This window comes from Cynocephalus volans, chromosome 4 (genome assembly GCF_027409185.1).
Source record: "Cynocephalus volans isolate mCynVol1 chromosome 4, mCynVol1.pri, whole genome shotgun sequence".
Classification (NCBI taxonomy): domain Eukaryota; kingdom Metazoa; phylum Chordata; class Mammalia; order Dermoptera; family Cynocephalidae; genus Cynocephalus; species Cynocephalus volans.
Window position 1 is genome coordinate 104,826,617 of NC_084463.1, and position 21,314 is coordinate 104,847,930.

Consider the following 21,314-nt stretch of genomic DNA (forward strand, 5'->3'; position numbering starts at 1 on the left):
TTGAAGGCTATAATATTTGACAATCAGAACTCTGGGCTAGATATATGATGAGATATTGACAATTAAAGATGGTACAAATATTTTATAATTTTACATTCCATCTCTAGGCATGTCCTATATTGCCACATATTTTCAGGACATCTGCTAGCAGTAGTAATTGTTTGAAATATTTCCAAACTTCTCAAAGTTTGTGCTTAGAACCATCATGGACAACCCAAAGCTGACTGGCTGCTGCTTTTTTTATAGCTCACCAGTTAAGAATGGTTTTTGCCTTTCTTGGCTGAACATGTGCATTCATTATTTTTTAATAGGGAAATTCTAACTTTCACATGCACTAAAAAAATATTATCTTCAGGAAAAAATGAATTTTATTTATTTATTAGACTGATATTACAGAAAAACTACATAATTCATATTATTATTATAACTATTTTATTTTGAATTTTATCAAAAAATTTTGGTGGAAATGTATTTTATCTCATTTTAGATAAATACCTGCATAATATTCTTAAATTCTTTTCCAACAAAGCATAGCTATTTATTACATGTACCTTTACTTAAGAGTTTATTGAACACTGGCTAAAAACTAGGAAATAATAACTTGTGCTATATTAGTTTTTTTATTTTATTTTATTTTACTTCTCAAAATGCATTGTACTTGATTTTCATGCCTCTTTACCCATTCCTCAACCCCCCTCCACACCTCTCCCCCCATCATTTCTGTGCACTTAGCTTAAATAGTTCAGGGAACTTTTGTGGTTATTCTGTCTTCTTCTCCCCACCCTTTATTTGTTGTGTATTTATTTATTTATTAATTTTTAGCTCCCACAAATAAGTGAGAACACGTGGTATTTCTTTTTCCATGCCTGACTTGTTTCACTTAATATAATTATCTCTAAGTCCATCCATGTTGTTGCGAATGGTAGCATTTCATTCTTTTTTATAGCAGAGTAGTATTCCATTGTGTAGATATACCACAGTTTCCTTATCCACTCATCAGATGATGGACATTTTGGCTGGTTCCAGCTCCTGGCTATTGTATACAGAGCTGCAATAAACATTGGAATACAGGTATCCCATTGGCATTTCCATTCTTCTGGGTATATTCCCAGAGGTGGGATCGCTGGGTCATATGGTAGATATATCTGTAATTGTTTGAGGAACCTCCATATCATTTTCCATAAAGGCTACACCATTTTTCAGCTCCACCAGCAGTGGACAAGAGTTTCTTTTTCTCTGCACCTCTCCATCACTTGTCATTCTCAGTCTTTTGGATATTAGCTGTCCTAACTGGAGTGAGATGGTATCGCATTATGGTTTTGATTTGCATTTCCCAGATGCTGAGTGATATTGAGCACTTTTTCATGTGTCTATTGGCCATTCACATATCTTTCCTTGAGAAATGTCTGTTCAGCCTCTTTGCCCACTTTTAAATTGGGTTATTTTGTTTTTTTTGTTGTGAAGATGTTTGAGTTCCTTATATATTCTGGATATTAATCCTTTGCCAGATGTATATTTAGCAAATATTTTCTCCCACTCTGTTTTTTTTTTTTTTTTTTTTTTTTTTTTTTTTTTTTTTTTTACTGTTGATTGTTTCTTTTGCTGTGCAGAAGAACCTTTTTAGTTTGATATAATCTCATTTGTTTATTTCTTGAAACTAATCAAAATAATGACATATCATACCAAAACCTGTGGGATACTGCAAAAGCAGTTTTAAGGGGGAAATTTATTGCATTAAATGATTACTTCAGAAGAATGGAAAGATGGCAAATAAATAACCTAACACTTCACCTTAAAGATCTAGAAAAACAAGAACAATACAAACCTAAAGTTAGCAAATGAAAAGAAATAATTAAGATCAGAGCAGAACTAAATGAAATAGAAACACGAAAAACAATACAAAAGATCAATGAAACAAAAAGTTGGTTCTTTGAAATGATTAATAAAATCGACAAACCTTTAGCAAGACTAAGAAGAGAGAAGACCCAAATAACAAAAATTAGAAACGAAAAAGTTGATATTACAGCTGACACCTCAGAAATACAAGTAATCATTTGAGACTACTATCAACAACTATATGCCAACAAATTTGAAAGTCTGGAGGAAATGGACAAATTTCTGGATGCATACAAATTAGCAAAAATGAGCCAAGAAGATATAGAAAATCTGAACAGACCAATAACAATAAAAGAGATTGAAACTGTTATCAGAAGGTTCCCAACAAAGAAAAGCCCAGGACCGGACAAGTTCACTGCAGAGTACTACCAAATCTTCAAAGAGAAACTGACACCAATTCTCTATAAACTGTTCCAAAAGGTTGAAACAGAGGCCATTCTCCCAAACCTATTCTATGAGGCAAATATCACCCTGATACCAAAACCAGACAAAGATGCATCAGAAATAGAAAACTACAGGCCTATATTAGTTTTATTCTTAAGAAAATTATGTTATCTAGAACAGCACTCCAATCAGTAATCCAATCCAATCAGCTCTAATAAACACTCACATTTAAAACAGTCTCGAAAGATACCTCAAGATAGTCTCTATATTTACAATGTAATCATCCTCAACAGCCACAGATATCTGATAAAGTGCAGTCCCTGTATCCAGTCAGATTACCCATCAGCTATGTGACAAGCAGTTCACTACTGCATACATATGTGGTGATTTTAATCTTGTCAATCAAAGTCTGGGTATCTGAATACATGTAAATATTTTTCATAATCTTTATAAAATGATATATGAGCTGAAGGTTTTCCACACACACACAAACAACTAACCCTAAGTTCTCAGGTCATTCGTGTTAGACAATACACTCCATCTCTTCATTGATATAATATTCTTGAATCATTTAAATGCGTGATGTTTTACATGATGAGCTGACATTGTACTGTCACATAACCAGGTAGTGCTCATACACACACATGTGAGTTTGTCATAGATAAAAACTCTCTAATAAAACATTATAGCTCTCAAAGGAAAGTACGGTAACTTTGCACAGCATTCATGGCCATCTCTTCTATCCATAATTTCCTTGTCTCCCCAAATGTTACATTATATTCAAACCATATTGAAAAACTGTGCATTTAAGTTTCCTCTGTCAACTAGCTGTCATGATGTATCCTTGATTCAATGGCTACTGATTCTTATTCCTCAAAAGTCAGATTAATCAGATTAACTAGCCGAAAAAATGAAACAAATCTAATTCAACTGTCCTTTCTGCTCTCAGATTCCAGTGCTTCATTCTCTTTCTTCGGCCCACATTCCTTGCATACCCCTATTCTCTCTCTCTCTCTCTCTCTCTCTCTCTCTCTCTCTCTCTCTCTCTCTCTCTCTCTCTCTCTCTCTCTCTCTCTCTCTCTCCTTCCTCCCCACTCCTACTCTTACTCTCCCTCCTGCATATATAAAAGGCTACAAACTCATGAAACATAAGCTCTGTGTCAAGCTTACCACTATACCATTTTTCTCAAGTGTTATATTTATAACACTGTAGGTTTTTGATAACATTTGATAAATTAATAAAGAAATCAATGATAAATGGGAATGACAAAAAGAATATTTATGTGTAAAATACAGCACCTGAGTTCTCAAGATTTTTGCAATTATAACTGCTTGAATGACATTGAGAATTACTTAAATTTTTAGAATTCATTGTCTCATCAGATTTCAATAAGTTTTTTTTTTTTTTTTTTTTTTTTAATCTGAACACTGTTAAAATGCACTTTGATTAAGTTTTAAATGACTGGGATGATCAAGAAACAAAAAGAGTTGACAACTTGTTTTTATTGAGCATCTGGACACTGTAGAACAACCAGCCTTGGGTGCATTTACATTTATTGACAGATACATCGGTCTCTTGGAGGAAACACAGCCAAGGACTAAAAAATTAGGGAGAAAAAGACATGATATATAGTCACTATTTTACTCTTTTTTCCTGACATTCATTTCATAGATAGGATCACAACACCATTGACTGATAGCTTTTAAAGGCTGTAATGATATGACATTCAGCTATGATGCTAGTTGACTTCAATAACCAATTAGGTAGAAAATACAAATATCTCACATAATGCAGTTTGTGATGTTTTGAAACAATATTGCTATGGGAAAAGAGGAAACTGTGAAGGTATTAATCAAGGTGTATTTTTTGAAGAGAACATTTCAACCACACATGTGCGGATCTGCTTGGTCTTTACACCATACACAAGCGGATTGAGAAATGGAGGGACCAGCAAGTACATGGTAGAGAACAGGATGTGGATATAAGGGGGGATATGAGAACCAAACCTGTGTGTGAAGAAGGAGAAGAAGGCAAGAAGGTAGAACTGAAGGAAGACACAGATGTGAGCGATGCAGGTATTGAAGGCCTTGAACCTCGCCTCCTTCTGGGGCAAACGAAAAACTGTGATAAATATCTGGATATAGGACAATGTGATGAAAGTGAGGTCAAACCCTGCAACAGTGAAGGCCACAAACAAACCATAGATTTTGTTGACCTGGACGTCTCCTGCAGCCAGTTTCACAATGGCCATGTGTTCACAGTACGAGTGGGAGATGACTGCTGTGTGATAAAATTGAAACCGGCACTTTATCAGGAGGAGGCATGGGGCCACAAGAGTGGCAGCCCTGAATACTGCCACAAAACCAATTTGGGTGACCAGCTGGTGGGTGAAGATAGTGACATGTCTTAAAGGATAACAGATGGCCACATAACGGTCCAGTGCCATGGCCAGCAGAATGCCTGACTCTGTACACTGGAATGTGTGGATGAGCCACATTTGAAGCAAACAAGAATCAAAATAGATTTCTGGCATATGAAACCAGAAGACACCAAGCATCTTGGGCATAATGCTGCTAGAAAGAGCAATATCTGTGGCTGCTAGCATGCCTAAGAATATGTACATGGGCTCATGGAGGCTGGGCTCCGATTTGATGATGGTCAGAAGCAAGGAATTTCCAACCATAGCTATGAGATACATGGCACAGAATGGAATCCCAATCCACCTCTGCACAGCTTCCAGGCCTGGGATCCCTATGAGTGTCAGCACAGAAGGCATGAAGACTGTAATGTTGGAAAAGGTCATAGTGTCCTTGGGCTTCCTGCTGCAAATCAAAGAAGTTCCTCAGTCCAGGCTACTGTTCTTCTTCTACTTATTCCTTTTCTCCAAAGTCATCATATTGAGCCTGCCTGATTTTGGTAGATCTCTAACATCAAATCATCCATATCAGTCATGTCATTGAAGGAGAAAGACAGATCCATAGAGACACATCACTGGTTTTAGGAATGGCATCCACAAGCACCGTGCCACAACTAAATTTTACATGCATGTTGCTCACAGCATTAGAAACAGCAAAATCATCTGGTAAGGAATTAAAGTACTGACTTCTCAGTAATTTTCTTGCTATACCTGTGGGCAAAAAAAATAGGCTTTTTAATTTTGATTGCAAATTGCTTTTTAACCAGTTTGATGAATCTCCGTATAGCTCACATTTCAGCTACTCTTCTATTACTTTATTATTCTCAATTGTCTTTAAGTTAGGAACAGTATGATCAGACCAACAAATTCTTATTCTCTGACCAATGTATTAGAGTAATAGGTTCTCTATGCAAGAGACTAGAGATATAAATAACTGACACCCAAGTGAGCATAATGTATTTATATATTTGTGTCTACCTATATCATCTGTATCTATGTTAGACTGGTTGTCCTTTCTAAAGAATATAAAGAAAGTGCTTTAGAAAGGATAATTTAAACACATGTACTTTTTAGGGGTCCGAGCCAAAACTCCTTCCCACTTTTTAACTTTCTTGTGAAACTCCATTTTTTTCTTTTCTTTATTACTTATTTCTCATTGCTGAAAACATTAAAATTAGTTATATGCTTACAATGGCTAAACTTCTGTAATACACTTCACAGAATACCTAGAGAGGAGTACCCACTGGGTGATAGCAGAATGGATATCTGCAATTGGGAAGAGAAAATTCATTTTGATGAAGTACAGATCTAGGAAAATGGGCTAATATGTAGCTTAGCCAGAATGGAGGCGAGTTTCCTAGGCTTTGACTGTTCACAGCTGTTATTAGCATGAGGATTGGCCAATATAGGCTCATTAGTTTAAAAAATAAATAAATAAATAAATAATCTGGAATGATTTGTAATTTTGTAAGCTCAGGAATAAGGAATTCATAGAAAATACAGGGGTGAGAGGATATATTCCTTAAATGCAGTCAAGTATAGAAATAGGCGGACAAGACAGATAATTGAACTTGGGATACCGGAGATGATTTGGAGGCAGGCTATAGAATAACTAAAGAAAACTTACTCCCTTCTCTATTTCACTGATGTTTGAATTTTCTGAAAACTTGAGCTCTTACATCTTATATGAAATTTGTCTGACCAAAATGATCACTTTTTAAAAATTACATACTTTGAATTAAGAAGTTATCAAGCTATACATTGGAAAAGTTTTTGTGATTCTGTGAAAAGCAGGGTTGAGTTATCTCATTCTTTCCTAGAATCTCCAGTAAAGTTGCATATTTTAGCAAGCTCACAAATCAGCTAACCATATACTAAAGGTTACAAAATGTGCCAGAAATTCCGGAAGCAGCTGCAGTTAATACTGTTATACTCAAGTGAAATAACAAAGCCAGCAGGTGTCATTGTTTGGCAGGAAGGCTGAGTCACGTAAACATATCTTTTGGGCAAACTAGTCAATCAAATAAGTACTGTGATTTTCACAAGGTTATTCCCCAGCACTTAATTCTATGACACTTTCTAATGGGGCAAAGTTTTTCTCCTCCAAAGAAAATCAGAACAGGCATCCTTTCAGAGCAATCACAGTGTCTGACATATTCGAGAATAAAGGGCTGGCATGTGAGGATTACCTGACACGTACAGGTTGCAGGGTGGCAGGGGGCTAGTATGTAAGTGCCTGGTTAGTTGGATGGAGTGATAGTTATTGGAAAAGCTGGTAATGACAAATTATGGTGTAAACATGAGGATAGTGGAACTTACTCCTCGGTTGTTGTTGGAAATTGGTTTTGCTCTTACCAGATACCTGAAGAGTATTGTCAGTTCTCCAAACCACTTTATCTCATCATCTGTCGACTCTTCTCCAGGGATTCCAGTTTTGATCCTCCAAGTTCTGTGCTCTGTGTGCCTCTGCTTTCCATATGGATTCTTTCTAACAGCACCCAGTTAATGTGATCAACTCTAATCCATTTGGTGCCAGGGACATCAGCCAGAGTGATGCTGTGGACCTCTCTGGGGTAGCTTTTCACACTTCGCTTTTGTCTCTATCATGCACATGCTCTTCTGCAGTCTGTCTGAGACAATGTTTGTGTGCTCTTCCTCCAACAAAACTCATCGCAAGGTCTGTAGCATTCGGGGACACAGTATAATTTTCTTGAGCTCTAATTGGAGAAGGTGGCTGCTAGCTACTAATTTTAACATTCCGTAGTGAATGTGTGGAGAAGGAGGTGTAGTTATAAACACAGGACAAGGGATTTCCTAGTCACTAGCCAAAACCATGAGGGACACAGAAGATTTTAAGTCGGCCCCCCTGGGTTCATCCTCACCTAACATCCCTGTAATTATTTCTACACCTTTTGAAATCCCCTCACTTTCTTCTTTTCCATTCCCCACAGGCTAAATGCAGAGAAATTAATATGCCCAAGTTTTCTTTTTATATGTTGAGTTCCTTTTCTGCTGTTCATATTTGCAAAAATCTGAAGTCCACTTAAAAGCAGACATGTTTCTCTGCCATTTCCATTATATTTAAATAAATACCCTGGTGACACTCCCATTGGTAGGGATACTTCTGGAAATAAAATCTATGTCCGTAATTACTCTTTATCACACATTTACCCCAAAGGCTCCTGCATTTCCTATAGTATCATTCTCTCCCATTTTTGCTTTATTGAAGTTTTTTTGTTTTGTTTTGTTTTGTTTGTTTTTTGTTTTTTAACCTCAGTAATATTCTCAGAGATCAATTATAATGGATGTTTTTAAGCTCTACCATGTGAGTCTCTTTTCAAGTTGTTGCCCATTTGACTTACATTTTCTCCATAGATCAATACCTACCTACTTTTCTACCTATCTTTATGAACATATTTTTGGTTAGGCTCCTGAAATTTAAAGTGTCATCAGTTCTGATTAGTTTACCCTAAATGCATAAATATGTAGTGATTAGGAAGGACAGACCATGCTGGCACTCTAGGTCTTCATTGGAGTAAAATCAATCAGAACTATTTTCTGCCAGTCTCTTATTTTTTTAAAAAAAGAGAATTTCATTTTGAAAAGTTATGTAAAGATGAAGAAATTAGATATTCATAATGACTTTATCTTTGTCTTAAATTATAATGTCAGAAAATATTCATTTGTATCAAAATAATTTGGTACACATAATTTTTAAATTAATCAATTGATTGATTGATTTTAAATATTCATGAGATACAAGGCTGATTGTCCCCCCTCCTGCCCATGATGTGGGGGCCAGATTCATATTGGGGGCATACTCACTACCAGAGATTGCTTTTGTACCCTTTGTCCCCTTTCAATTATCCCCCAACCTCCCCCCCCTCCTCTCAACTTGTAGCCCTAGGGATGTTCCCTTCCTCTGTTGGATCATGGGACTACTGTGGTTTTTCTTTCCTGCCTTCCTTTCTCTTTTAGCTCTCACATGAGTGAGCACATGTGGAATTTATCTTTCTGTGCTTTGCTTGTTTCACTCAACATAAGTTTCTCTAGGTTCATCCATGTTGTTGCAAATGGGAGTATTTCATTCCTTTTTATGGCAGAGTAGTATTCCATAGTGTATATATACCACAGTTTCCTTATTCAATCATCTATTAATGGACATTTAGGTTGGTTCCATATCTTGGCTATTGTAGACAGAGCTGCAATAAACATGTAAGTGCAGGTATCCCTTCGACATGATGATTTCAATTCTTCTGGATATATACCCAGAAGAGGGATTGCTGGATCATATGGAAGATGTATCTGTAGTTGTTTGAGAAACCTCCAAATTATTTTCCCAAGTGGTTGTACTAATTTACATTCCCACCAACAGTGCAGTAGTGTTCCCTTCTCTCCACACTCTTGCCAGCATTTGTTTTTCACCATCTTTTTGATCATAGCCCATCTAACTGGAGTGAGGTGGTATCCCAATGTAGTTTTAATTTGCATTTCCCTGATGACTAGTGATGTTGAGCATACTACCCAAAGCGATATACAGATTCAATGCAATCCACATCAAAATACCAATGACATTTTTCACAGAAATGGAATAAACAATCTTACCTTTTATATGGAAAAACAAAAGGCTCCAAATAGCCAAAGCAATCCTGAGCAAATAAAAGAAAAAAAAGCAAGGCTGGAGGCATAACTCTGCCTGACTTCAAATTATACTACAAAGCTGTTGTAACCCAAACAGCATGGTACTGGTATAAAAATTGACATTCATACCAGTGGAGTAAAATAGAGAACCCAGAAATCACTCCTCAGGCTTATAGCCATCTGATATTAGACAAAGGCAACAAAAATCTACATTGGGGAAAAGATTGCCTTTCAACAAGTGGTGCTGGGAAAACTGGATATCCATACGCAGAAGAATGAAACTAAATATGCATCTCTCACCATACACTAAAATCAACTCAAAATGGATTAAAGACCTGGGTATAAGACCTGAAACTGTAAAATTACTGAGGGAAAATATAGGTGAAACACTTCAGCAGTTAGGTCAGGGCACAGGCTTTATGAACATGAACCAAAAAGCACAAGCAGCAAAAGAAAAAATAAACAAATGTGACTATATCAAACTAAAAAGTTTCTGCACAGCAAAAGAAACAATCAACAGAATGAAAAGAAAACCAATAGAGTGGGAGAAAATTTTTGCCAACTATGCATCTGACAAGGGACTAATATCCCGACTATAAATAGAACTCAAGCAATTATACAGTAAAAAAATAAATGACCCAATTAAATAAATGGACAAAGGTGCTGAATAGACATTTTTCAAAGGAAGACATAAAAATGGCTAATGGATACATGAAAAAATGCTCAACATCACTATACATCAGGGAAATGCAAATTAAAACCACATTGAGATACCCACCTCACTTCAGTTAGACTGGTACACAGAATTTAAATACAAATAAATAGTTGCTTCCTTTGCCGTATAATTAAATATCTTATTTTTTTCTATTGGCCCATGAGTTCTCCAAAGACAAATTTGAACATTGTGATCTAGACACTCTTTCTTTAATTTAATTTTCCTAATAGCGTCTTCATCTCCAAATTTATATGTTTCCTCAGTATAATTTATATTTTACAATTAAATCCTTGTGTCATGTATTTTACTATTAGCTGTTCTTCTCACAGACTGAGTTCTCTGGGAAGCAAACTCTGACATGGAGATCAGTGCAGCAGATGATGATTTACAAAATGTACCTAGGACTAATAGCAGAGAAAGGTTATGGAAAAAAGATGGGTTGAGTTTAGAGAAAAGATGGGCTGTCTTGTAGTTTCATTAAAGGTTTCAGCTGGTCCTATAGAGTGTTCTGAAGACTGGATGATACTTAGCGTTGTCCCTAGTTGAGACAGGAGGGTAAAATTTTATGTCCTTGTATCAGTGAGACTCTGAATGCATTCTTGTGGGCCTAAGAGGCAAACCTGTCCCAGCATATAACCATCAGAATGAATCCTTGACCCTTCCAACCAGAGGAGGTCCAATGTAATCAATTCATTGCCACAAAGTAGACAGTTTGTCTCCCCGAGGAGTTGTATCAGTTAGGGGGAAGTTGCATTCTGATATGGGAGTAGCTGGGTCAGCCTTGTTAAGTTAGAGCGCATGCATGCTGTATTGGCATTCATAGCCTCCATCCTTAAGATCATGGCTACAATGTTCATGAATATCACCATTATGAGTATCACACCTTTGCTGGTGTGTTTGATAACAGACCGTGCCTGACCTCAACTTTCCATGTTATCTGTCTATAGGCCTGTTTCATGCTCTTTGCTATTTCAGAGACTTCCTTCTGGTGGACAGTAATATATAAGAAAGTATTTACACTTTCATGTGCACCTAACCCATAATTTCTTGTTACTAATTTTCCAGCCTTTTTTCTTTCCAAGTCCTGAGCTAGGAGGCCAAATGTTTGTCACTGTCTATAACACCGGTTGGGTGCTATTCTTGATATACCACTTCCATCTTGTAGAAGAGTTTATGACATAGGGGTTGTGACAAGTGCCAGATCATTATGGGTAATCTTTCTGTATTTTAATTTGTATCTGATGGTGAGGCTCTTCATCTGTACCAGAAACCAGTAGCATTCCAGGAGTTGTTATTCAAAGCATCTGTAACTCTCTGTAGCACATATATGGTCATGCTCCTATAACTCATGGCTTCTGCGCTACAGTTCACAAATTGGGGTATGCCATTACTGATGCATGACATCCCTTCCAACAACTAATAATCCTGTATAATACTATAGAGTATGAGAGATCATATGGTTCAACAGGAAGGCTGTTTTCACCACAGGCTGGACCTGCTTGAACACTCTTTACCTGTACTGGATCATACACAGACTTGCCAGGCTTTTGTGTCCCTTATTATTCTCAGGTGTGAAATATGCTTCCGCTATAGAATTTTGCTTTCTTCTTCATGGTGAAAGATGAAATATGCATTCATTTTTTTTTTTTTATGTAGTTAAGAGTGCATATCCTGGAATATTTCAGGACAATTTATGCCTAAGGGATTTACTTATTTGACGGACAGCTAAATTTGTTTGTGTTTTCCTCCTATCCCCAGGAACATATGTATCTTTTGGAGATCCAAATATACTGGCTATGTCTTGCACATTCAGTCAGATTAGCATGAAATCATTGACATAATGGACAGTGTTATGTGCTATGGGATGTCCAGCCAGTCCAGATTTCTTCAGTGACAGAGGGCAAGAAAGGAAACATACAGCCCTGTTACAAGAATGTAAACGGATATTCTTCCCTGTTTCACATGCATGTGAACTGTCCCCATCCCATATGCCAAAAATCCATTCTTTTGAAACAGGGCCTTAACTTGGGCATAGATGACCTGCAAATGTTGGAAGTTTAACCTTCTTTGAAACTCAGTTACTTTTACCATGAAGTCTTAGACTTGGTCTTTAGCTTTTCTTCCCCTACCACTTTAGGGGATAGGAGCCTCTCACTATAGTAACAAGAAACCCACTGCCTGTTACATTTATTCTTTTATTTTTAAAAATTTTTTAATTTTTAAAAATAGACCACTTTAGAGTAGTTCTATGTTCATAGCAAAATTGAGTGGAAAGGACAGAGTTCCGTATAACCTTCACCCTCACACACAGTTAGCCTCCATGACTACTAACATCTCACATCAGAGTGATGCATTTGTTATAAGCAATGAACCTGCACTATCATTATCATCCAAAGTTCCTAGATTACATCAGTGTTCACTCTCGGTGTTTTACATTCTTCTGACCTTAATAAATGTACAATGACATGTATTCACCTTTATAGTATCATACAGAGTAGTTTCACTAACCAAAAATATCCTCTTTTTTTTTTTTTTTTTATAATAGCCATTCTAACTGGGATGAGATGATATTTCATTGTAGTTTTCATTTGCAGTTTTTAATTTGATTTGCATTTTCCTCTTGAATAGTGATGTTGAGCATTTTCTCATATACCTGCTGGCCATTTGTATGTCTTTTTTTTTTTTTTGAAAAATGTCAATTTAGTATTTTTGCTCAATTTTGATCAGATTACTTGTTTTATTGCTATTGAGTTGAGTTCCGTATGCATGCTGGATATCAGCCCCTTCTCAGATGTATAGTTGGCAAGCAAAGATTGAATATGACCACACTTAGTATATTATTTAAAAAACAACAAAACTTTGTATTACAGAAATTCAAATACTTATAAAGTAAACAGATTAATGCACTTCAGGTGCCCATCATACAGCTTCAACAATTATCAACGTCATGCCATTCTTGTGTCTGCTATACTTCCACCCACTGTGCAATCCAATCATCAGTATTTTACTATTTTATTATTATTTAGAAGTTTTGAGGTAAAATTGACATATGTTAAAGTGCACACATCTTAACTATATCATTTTGACAAATGGATACAACTGTGTAACCTACATCCCTAATACAACACATAGCATTTCCATCTTCCCAGAAATTGCCTCATGTCTCCCCCATCATTCTCTCCCCTCTATATCCCTCTAAGGCAAGTACTGTTCTAATATTTTGACATTAAATTAGTTGAATGTCACCAAGACAAAACCTGTGTCCCATGCCTCCTTCTATAATTTTACTCAAAAATAATAACATTCTCTATCCTTAGGGCAAAGTGTGGGATTATTTTTCTTTCCTTCATCAACTAAATATTAAAGCTCACTAACAAGCAATAATAAACTGTGGAATTTTCCACATTTGCAAACCTGATATCCAGGTGATATGGTCTGATCCAAGTTCCTGTGCTCTCAGGGCATTATCTCTCTCTACCAGACCTCACCCCTCTTGCTGGACAGTGTACAAACAACACTACTGTGAATTCCTTTGGTTTCGATGCTATAGACTATGGGATTGACCACAGGTCGGAAAAAGAGGTAGGCATTGACCATGACAGTCTGAAGGAGTGGAGGTAAATGCCATCCGAAGTGATGCATCAAGGAGAGGCTGATCATGTGCACGTACTACACAAGCATAGCACAGATGTGTGACACACATATGTTGAGTGCCCTCCGCCGCCCTTCCCCAGCAACAATTCCCAGTACTGTGTGAAGAATCAGCACGTAGGAATCCACAATGAGCAATGAATCCAGCCCAAATATGGAGATAATGACAAACAGACCCAGGATACTATTGGGGTGTATGTCTCCACAGGGCAATTTGATCAGATCTGAATGGAGGCAATAGGAGTGTGTGAGGGTATTGTAGCCAAAGAAAGGCAGATGCTTCAGGAGGAAGCGTAGAGGGAACATGAGTATTACACTTCTCAAGGCAATGGTGACACCCATCCCAGTGATGTGGGGAATTGTCAGGATGGTTGTGTAGTGAAGTGGGCTATAGAAGGCCACAAAGTGGTCCACAGACATGGCCAGAAGGACACTGACTCCATGAGGGTGAAAGAGTGCATGGAAAACATCTGTAGCAGACAACTACCAAAACTGATATCATTAATACCAAAGAAGATGGTGCTTAGTACAGTGAGCTTGGTGGAAGTAGAGACACCAAGCTCAGTAAAGGACAGCATGGCCAGAAAGAAGTACATGGGTTGGTGCAAAGCAGGGTTCATCTGGATTATGTGAAGAATGATGCCATTGCCCAGGAAGAAGATGGTGTACATCAGGCAGAAGGGGACAGATATCCATATATGTTCTGCTTCCAGTCCTGGGATGCCAACAAGAGTGAATGCTGCAGGTGTGAACTCTATGGAACCATTGGTAATATCATGGTGAGACTTCATCTGAAGATTTTGGAAAGCACATGGGGACTGAAATATATACATTTTTAGTCAATTATTCTATATTAAATTCTGAGCTCCTGACAGTCATATTGAAAACACTTCCTGAGAAAAGGGGTGGAAAAATTATTTCTGAAACAAGGACACATGTAAACTACAGTATATGGAAAACACTGATTAGAACCTGATTAGATATGCAGAAGAGTATTCCCACATGGGCTACATGCCAAAACACAGAAGAAATTAATAAAAATCTCTAGTTGTGCCATTTATGGCAGTGAGAGAAAGCGATGATGAGCACAGAGATGACACCTTCATGTCAAAATTAAGATTGAAAGAATGGGTATCTTGCTGTAGTTTGTAAAAGGAGAGAATTGGTAGCAAAATTAATATAACAGCAAAAAAGAGCATTATTTCGTGGTCCTAACACTTAATAGACATGTGATCTTGGTGAGGTACTTGACATATTTGAGACCCAGATATTTGATATAGATAATAAGATAATATGTCTATATTATTTATCATTATATTTAGAACATAGTAAATATTTAACACATAAAGTAAAAAGAATAGTTTAATATATTAGGGCACAGGGATAGTTTCTCCCAGAGTGAAGTATTTTAAATGTCTTTTTTTTTAACTTACCAGTTTGCTCTTTCTCCACCTGCTATCCATGGAAGATTGGGAAAACTCCTCTGTATTTTGCATGAAGGTCAGAGTCTCATGCTGGAACCCGAGATCAGAGGTGAGAGCAACACCAGAACCTTCAGTATCTCACAGGCTGAATGTGATAGTGCAGTTGGAGTGTAGGGCTAGGGGTATTCATTGTGGACAAATTTATTAACACTAAGATTCCGTGCATCTCTACTAGACCCTTGGGTGTTAAGTTTAGGGACCAGCAATGGATTTCAAGATGGGGCTCAGAGATGGAGATGGTGACTGAGGGTGGAGATTTCCTCCCGTATTGGGCCAGGGCTCTTGGTTTGGTATAATCAGGGAGTGCAAATAAATGTTTAACAATCAGCTCTCCAAATAAAAATGCTTTGATTTGTACCAGTTGCCAATATCTATGCTTTAAATATACCTACTGTGACAAATTTCAAGCTACCAACATGATGCCACTAAATGCAGAGCTAAGATGTGCATAATCAACTTTCCAGTGCTGGTGCAAGCCAGCACCTTATACCTTATATGAGGCATAACCACAGCTGATTCTAGCTTTCAGATACATACTTACCCAGGTAGAGTTGAGAGCTGGGACATCAATTTGTGCATCTTCTTTGTTGCTATTTGTTTCCTAACTAGGCAATGGACATAGTTGCTACCTCCCCTTATATGTGCTTAACTGACTGGAGGGAGCAGACACAGAAAGAGTCAGGATCCCTCAAGGAGCAATTAATCAAGAATAATTATTCCCTTGATCTTCAGGTGGATTATAGAGAAGGGGAGGGAATGATTTCCACCGGCAGGCATGCCGGGGACTATACTTAAGAACATTCCAATGAAAGACAAAGGAAAATATAAAAGAAATTACTAACTTTACAAAATCATTAATAATAATTTAAATATAACATGTGATTTCATATTTCACATATATTTCTCCTTCCTCATCCGTGTTAATTTTGTCATATAAAATTATTTGTCACAAATAACTTTTATGTAGCCAACTTAACATTTTTGCTTTATAACTTAAACTTTTCATTCTTAGGAAGCTATTTCATACACAAATTAAAAATTAGGTAGACACTGAGATGGAGCTATATCTGAAGATAGAAGTGCCAATAGAGTGATATACATAGTGATAATGAGAGATAGAGATAGTAATAGTGATAAAGAGAAATAGTAATAGTGTTATAGAAAGAGAGAGTGCCTTGATTTCATCTAAAATTTGTTTTGGAAACTTGGGTGATTAAGGGTTTTATTTAAATATTCTCAAATATATAAGCATTTTTTTCAATACCTTGTATTTAATGGTCATCTGGTCTTTTCCTGACCATTTTGAGGGACTATGTATATTTTATTTTAAATTATCATATAAATATAGTTCTATTTCTTGAGTCTCTAGTCTGCTCTTAGATCTAAGTGTCTTTTTAATAATTTTTTATTTAAAAAATATTTTTAATTGACACATTGGATTGTACATATTTGTGGGGTATAGAGTTATATTTCAGTACACGTATATACAATGTGCGATGATCAAATAAGGGTAATTAGCATGTTCATCATCACAAAAAGTTACCATGTCTTTATGAAGAGAACACTTGAGCTCCTCTTTTCTAGCCATTTGAGAACACACAATAAATTATTGTTAATTATTGATGCCTAGCACTACTGCAGACCACTAGAAATTATGTTTCCTATCTAGCTGTAATTTTGTGTCTATAACCCACCTCACCCCTTATCCCCTTCTCCTCTCCCCTTCCTAGCCTCTAGTAACCACAATTATCTAAGTGTTGTGTTTTTTTTGTCATGTATAAATTGCTATTATCCCATTTTTATAATATATAAATTCTTGTCTAATTGGTCAAGTTACGTTTTTGAATTGTCATGCTAATTTTTCCATATTTATTCTTTCAAATAAACATTGAAAGCCAGAATGCATAAAATGGATCAATGGCCTAAGTATAAGAGCTAAAACCATGAAACTCTTAGAAGAAAACTTATGGATAAATCTTCATGAACATCTATTTGACAATAGATTCCCAGAGATGACATGAAAAGCATGAGTAACAAAAGAGAAAATAGGTTAATTGGACTTCCTCAAAATTAAAAATTTTTATGCAACAAAGAACATTATCAAGAGAGTAAAAAGACAGCCTACAGAATGGGAGAAAATATTTGCAAATCATATATTTGATAAGGATTAGTACCTAGAATATACAAAGAACTCCTACAACTGAAAAAGAGAAAGAAAAACGACCCAATTTAAAAACGGGAAAATGACTTGAATGGTCATTTCCTCAAATAAGATTTAAAAATGACCGTTGGCACAGGAAATGCAAATCAAAGCCACAATGAGATATGACTTCATACCTACTGGGATGTCTATAATTCAAAATAAAAAATAAATAAATAAAAACTAATAAGTCTTGGCAAGGATGAGGAAAAATTGGAACCCTCATACATTGCTGGTAGGAAAGTAAAATGGTGCAACCTCTTTGGAAAATAGTTTGACACTTCCTCAAAAATTTAAGTAAGAATTACCGTATGACCCAGCAATACCACTCCTAGGTATATACAGAAAAAATATTGTAAACAGACATAAAAAATATCATAAACAGGGATTCAAGCAGATACTTGCATTCAACTGCTCATCAAAACATTACCTACAATAGCCAAAAGGTGGAAACAACTAACATGTACATTAACAGATGAATGAATAAACAAAATGAGGTATATCCACATAATGGAATATTATGAAGCCATAAAAGTGACTGAAGTGTGAATGCACGCTAAAACGTGGATGAGCTTTGAAAACATTACATTTAGTGAAACAAGCCAGACACAAAGCAACAAATATTGTATGATTCCATGTATATGAATTATCTAAAATAGGGAAAATTCATAGAAACAGAAAGTAGATTAGAGATTACCAGGGGATTGGAGAGTTTTTTCTTGATAGGTATGAAGTTTCTGCTCAGGGTAATAAAAAAGTCTGGGAATTAGATATGGGGGATGATGCCACAACATTGTGAATATAATTAATGTTACTGAATTGTACATGAAAATGGTTAATAAGTCAAATCTTATTACATATATGAAATATTATATTATATATTATATTAAATATATTTTACCACATTAAAAAATTGAAAAAAATCAACAGGCAAATCACAATAAAAACAAATTAGTATTTTGAGTGTGATTGCATTGAATTTATAGATCATTTTGGAGATAATCATTATCATTAGACTAAAGGATGAACAACCACATTTATTTTAGGTATTAATATATTTTGTTACCATTTTGAATTTAACCTTATTTCTATTTTATTTTAGTTTCCCATCAGTTATTGTTGCTGTGTAAAACGTTATATATTTTTATGTCGCCCCTGTGAAAATCTGTTGATCTGTGCTTTATAGTTAATTGAGAATATCATCTGCAATAAATAAATAGATAGATAGATAGATAGATAGATAGATAGATAGATAGATAGATAGATAGATAGATAGATAAAGACATTCCAGATTCCAGAATTGTCCTTTTTCCTCCAATCCCTCTACCTTTTCTGTTTGATCTATATTAGCTAAGACCTCAATTATGCTACACCATTCTGCAGTAGTATTCATCTATCTTGCGCGTCCTTGTGTTTTTACCATTCTTCACAGCTTTGGACCCCTTTTCTTAATTCTCTCTGCTTTACGTCACAGTTTTATCATGTCTGAGGCCATTTAGAGCTGAGCAAAAACCACATGGAGGAAGTTTTCTTTCTCCAACTATGCAGTCTCTCTTAATCTGTCTCCAGTGAGAAGCTGCAATTCTTTTACCTAGGTGACGTATCCTTTGCATCTCTGAGTCCCATATCTAATAACAATTACCTAGTGTCTCACTCATATGACATACTTTTTGCACTTTATCAATCTCTTAGCACCCTAGTCATTTTTGGTTTTGGTTTGGTTAATTCTATCTGGAAGAGCGTGTCAGTTTTTCCTAAGCCATGTCAGAAACTATTTCCAAATTGTGTGGTGTTCTGTCACTTTTTTGTCCATTTTTAACTACCTAAAGGTTTAGTGATCAAAGGACAGACTAGGACATGGAAAGTCCTCATTATACAATATATACATTGAATCAACAAACTGTACCCCATCAACATGTACAATGAAAAACATAAATTAAATTTAAAAATAAAACTATTCTAAAAAAAAATAGAAAAAAAGAAAAGTTCTCTTAAAAGCCCTGACATTCATCCTTTGATTCCTCACTCACATTGGGCATACTTGTTTCAAATAAACAAAACATCCTTAATGCATTCATTTCCCTGTATGTGTATCTTCATTATTAGATCTTGAATTCAATGAGCATTTCTTGTTTGCATCTATAACCTCGGCATCAAAAAAATATGTCTGCCAGATGATGTTCAAGAAATGTTTATTGAATAAATAAATAAATGGATGGGTTAATGTGACAGCCATCTAGAACCTGCTAGAACATCTCTGTTGGCAAACTGTAACAATTTTAAGATACCCTTACAGTTTGGATTGCCTGAAGTTTTATGCGTCATATATGTGAACTTCCTGGGCATGTAGCATCCTATGTCTCAGTCCACAACTCCAACTAAAACAAAACTGTCATTTTTCCCTCTTGAAGCTAAAACCAGCCTTGTCTTTTTACCGTGAATACCCAGGATTGGCCATCTGTCCATGCTCCTGACCCTGAGAGAGTCATTAATACTCATGCTTGCCATTTTTCTAAAAAGGAAGATATTGCTGTTCAACATAAAGTGTAATACATACAAGTAATGCTGAAATTCAAGCCTGCTGCTCAAGCTCCCAGGGAAATTGCCTTTTTAATGCCTTTTATATCCTACTATGTGTAATATAAATATCCCAAGAATATTCAAACAACTCCTACCCCCTACCTCTATCATTTTCTTCCTTGTCTTCCTATAATGTCATAAGGAGAATTTCTTCTAAAAGCTCAAATTCTTTGAGCACCTACAAAGAAATACTCCACATTCATAGCAGACCTATGACCTGTGGGCCATTAGAGTTTATGTGAGAGGCCTGACAATGAATAATATTACCACGGGATTAAAGAAAATATCATGATAAATGCTGATTGATTGGGAAAAATTGCTATACTCAGGATATAATGCAACTGTCTTGTGGGTCTTTTTCCTTGAAATCACATCCTCATATGTGGAAACGCTGAGTTTTCAGCTTGCTAATACTGGGAGGTTATTTTCAGAGTGCTTTTAGGAATTAATAGAACATCCCTCTCATTAATATGCCAGTGAGAGATCAAGACTGTTTCTGTATTCTCCTTCTACCTTTGCTTTAGTTCCCACGACAATGATCTAGTCTTCTACAAGGGTACTTCAAAAAGTTTGTGTGTGGAGTATACTATAAAGCAAATATATTTCACAGGCCTAGTTTCTTGTACTTTCAGGTTTTGTCTAACTTCTTAAAAGTACATATAAAATGTTCACCTTGCAAAAGCAGGAAATTTTCCACAGGCTATATAGTCTCTCTTGTAAGATAAAGAATTGTAACACAGCAAGGCTGCTGGTTCAAAGACAGACAAGTTACTGATTGATATGTAAAGATATTGGGAAGCTGCTCTAGGGAGAAGGGATGTTTGCTAAGATCAGGCTTTTGTGAGTGGATCACTTAAATTGCCTTATGGAATGTCATTTTGCTTGTTTTACTAAATGTTACCAGCCAATGTTATTAAACTATAACTCCACCTATGTTCTCTTCCTGTAACTTCCTGGTCTGGAGAATAAATGCAGGAAGAGAACCCCAATTCGTGTTTAATTTCCCAGATGGAAGGAACATCTCGCTCTTGAGAATTCCAGGAGATTAACCACTTTGGGGCTTCTCACTGCTCAGAAGAGATGGGCTTTGAGTAATCCTTTGCAGCTCTGTCACTCAGGGGAAGAAGGGTCACAAATCCGTGGGGGGCAAAACAACATTTGTGGAAAAATAGAATTGAAATATAATATGACTCTTTCCATGAACTTTTTGAAGAACCCTCGTATTTGTTTCTCATCACTACTCCATCTTTTACTGTGTCTTTACACTCAACTATACTTTTCTTTATTCATGACACAAACAAGCAGAAAAGTCCTGTGTTTACAGTTTGTGCAATAATCTATCAAAC

General features: G+C 36.1%; 1 protein-coding gene and 1 pseudogene across 1 annotated transcript; both read right to left on the reverse strand.

Annotated features, from left to right (window-relative positions):
* Nucleotides 1-4,133: 4,133 nt before the first annotated feature.
* Nucleotides 4,134-5,084, reverse strand: LOC134376339 (olfactory receptor 52A1-like). The gene has a single exon (XM_063094924.1). The coding sequence runs from the start codon at nucleotides 5,082-5,084 to the stop codon at nucleotides 4,134-4,136; it is 951 nt and encodes a 316-aa protein (XP_062950994.1).
* A 145-nt stretch (nucleotides 5,085-5,229) lies between these two features.
* Nucleotides 5,230-14,495, reverse strand: LOC134376340 (olfactory receptor 51I2-like; annotated as a pseudogene).
* Between the last annotated feature and the right edge of the window lie 6,819 nt (nucleotides 14,496-21,314).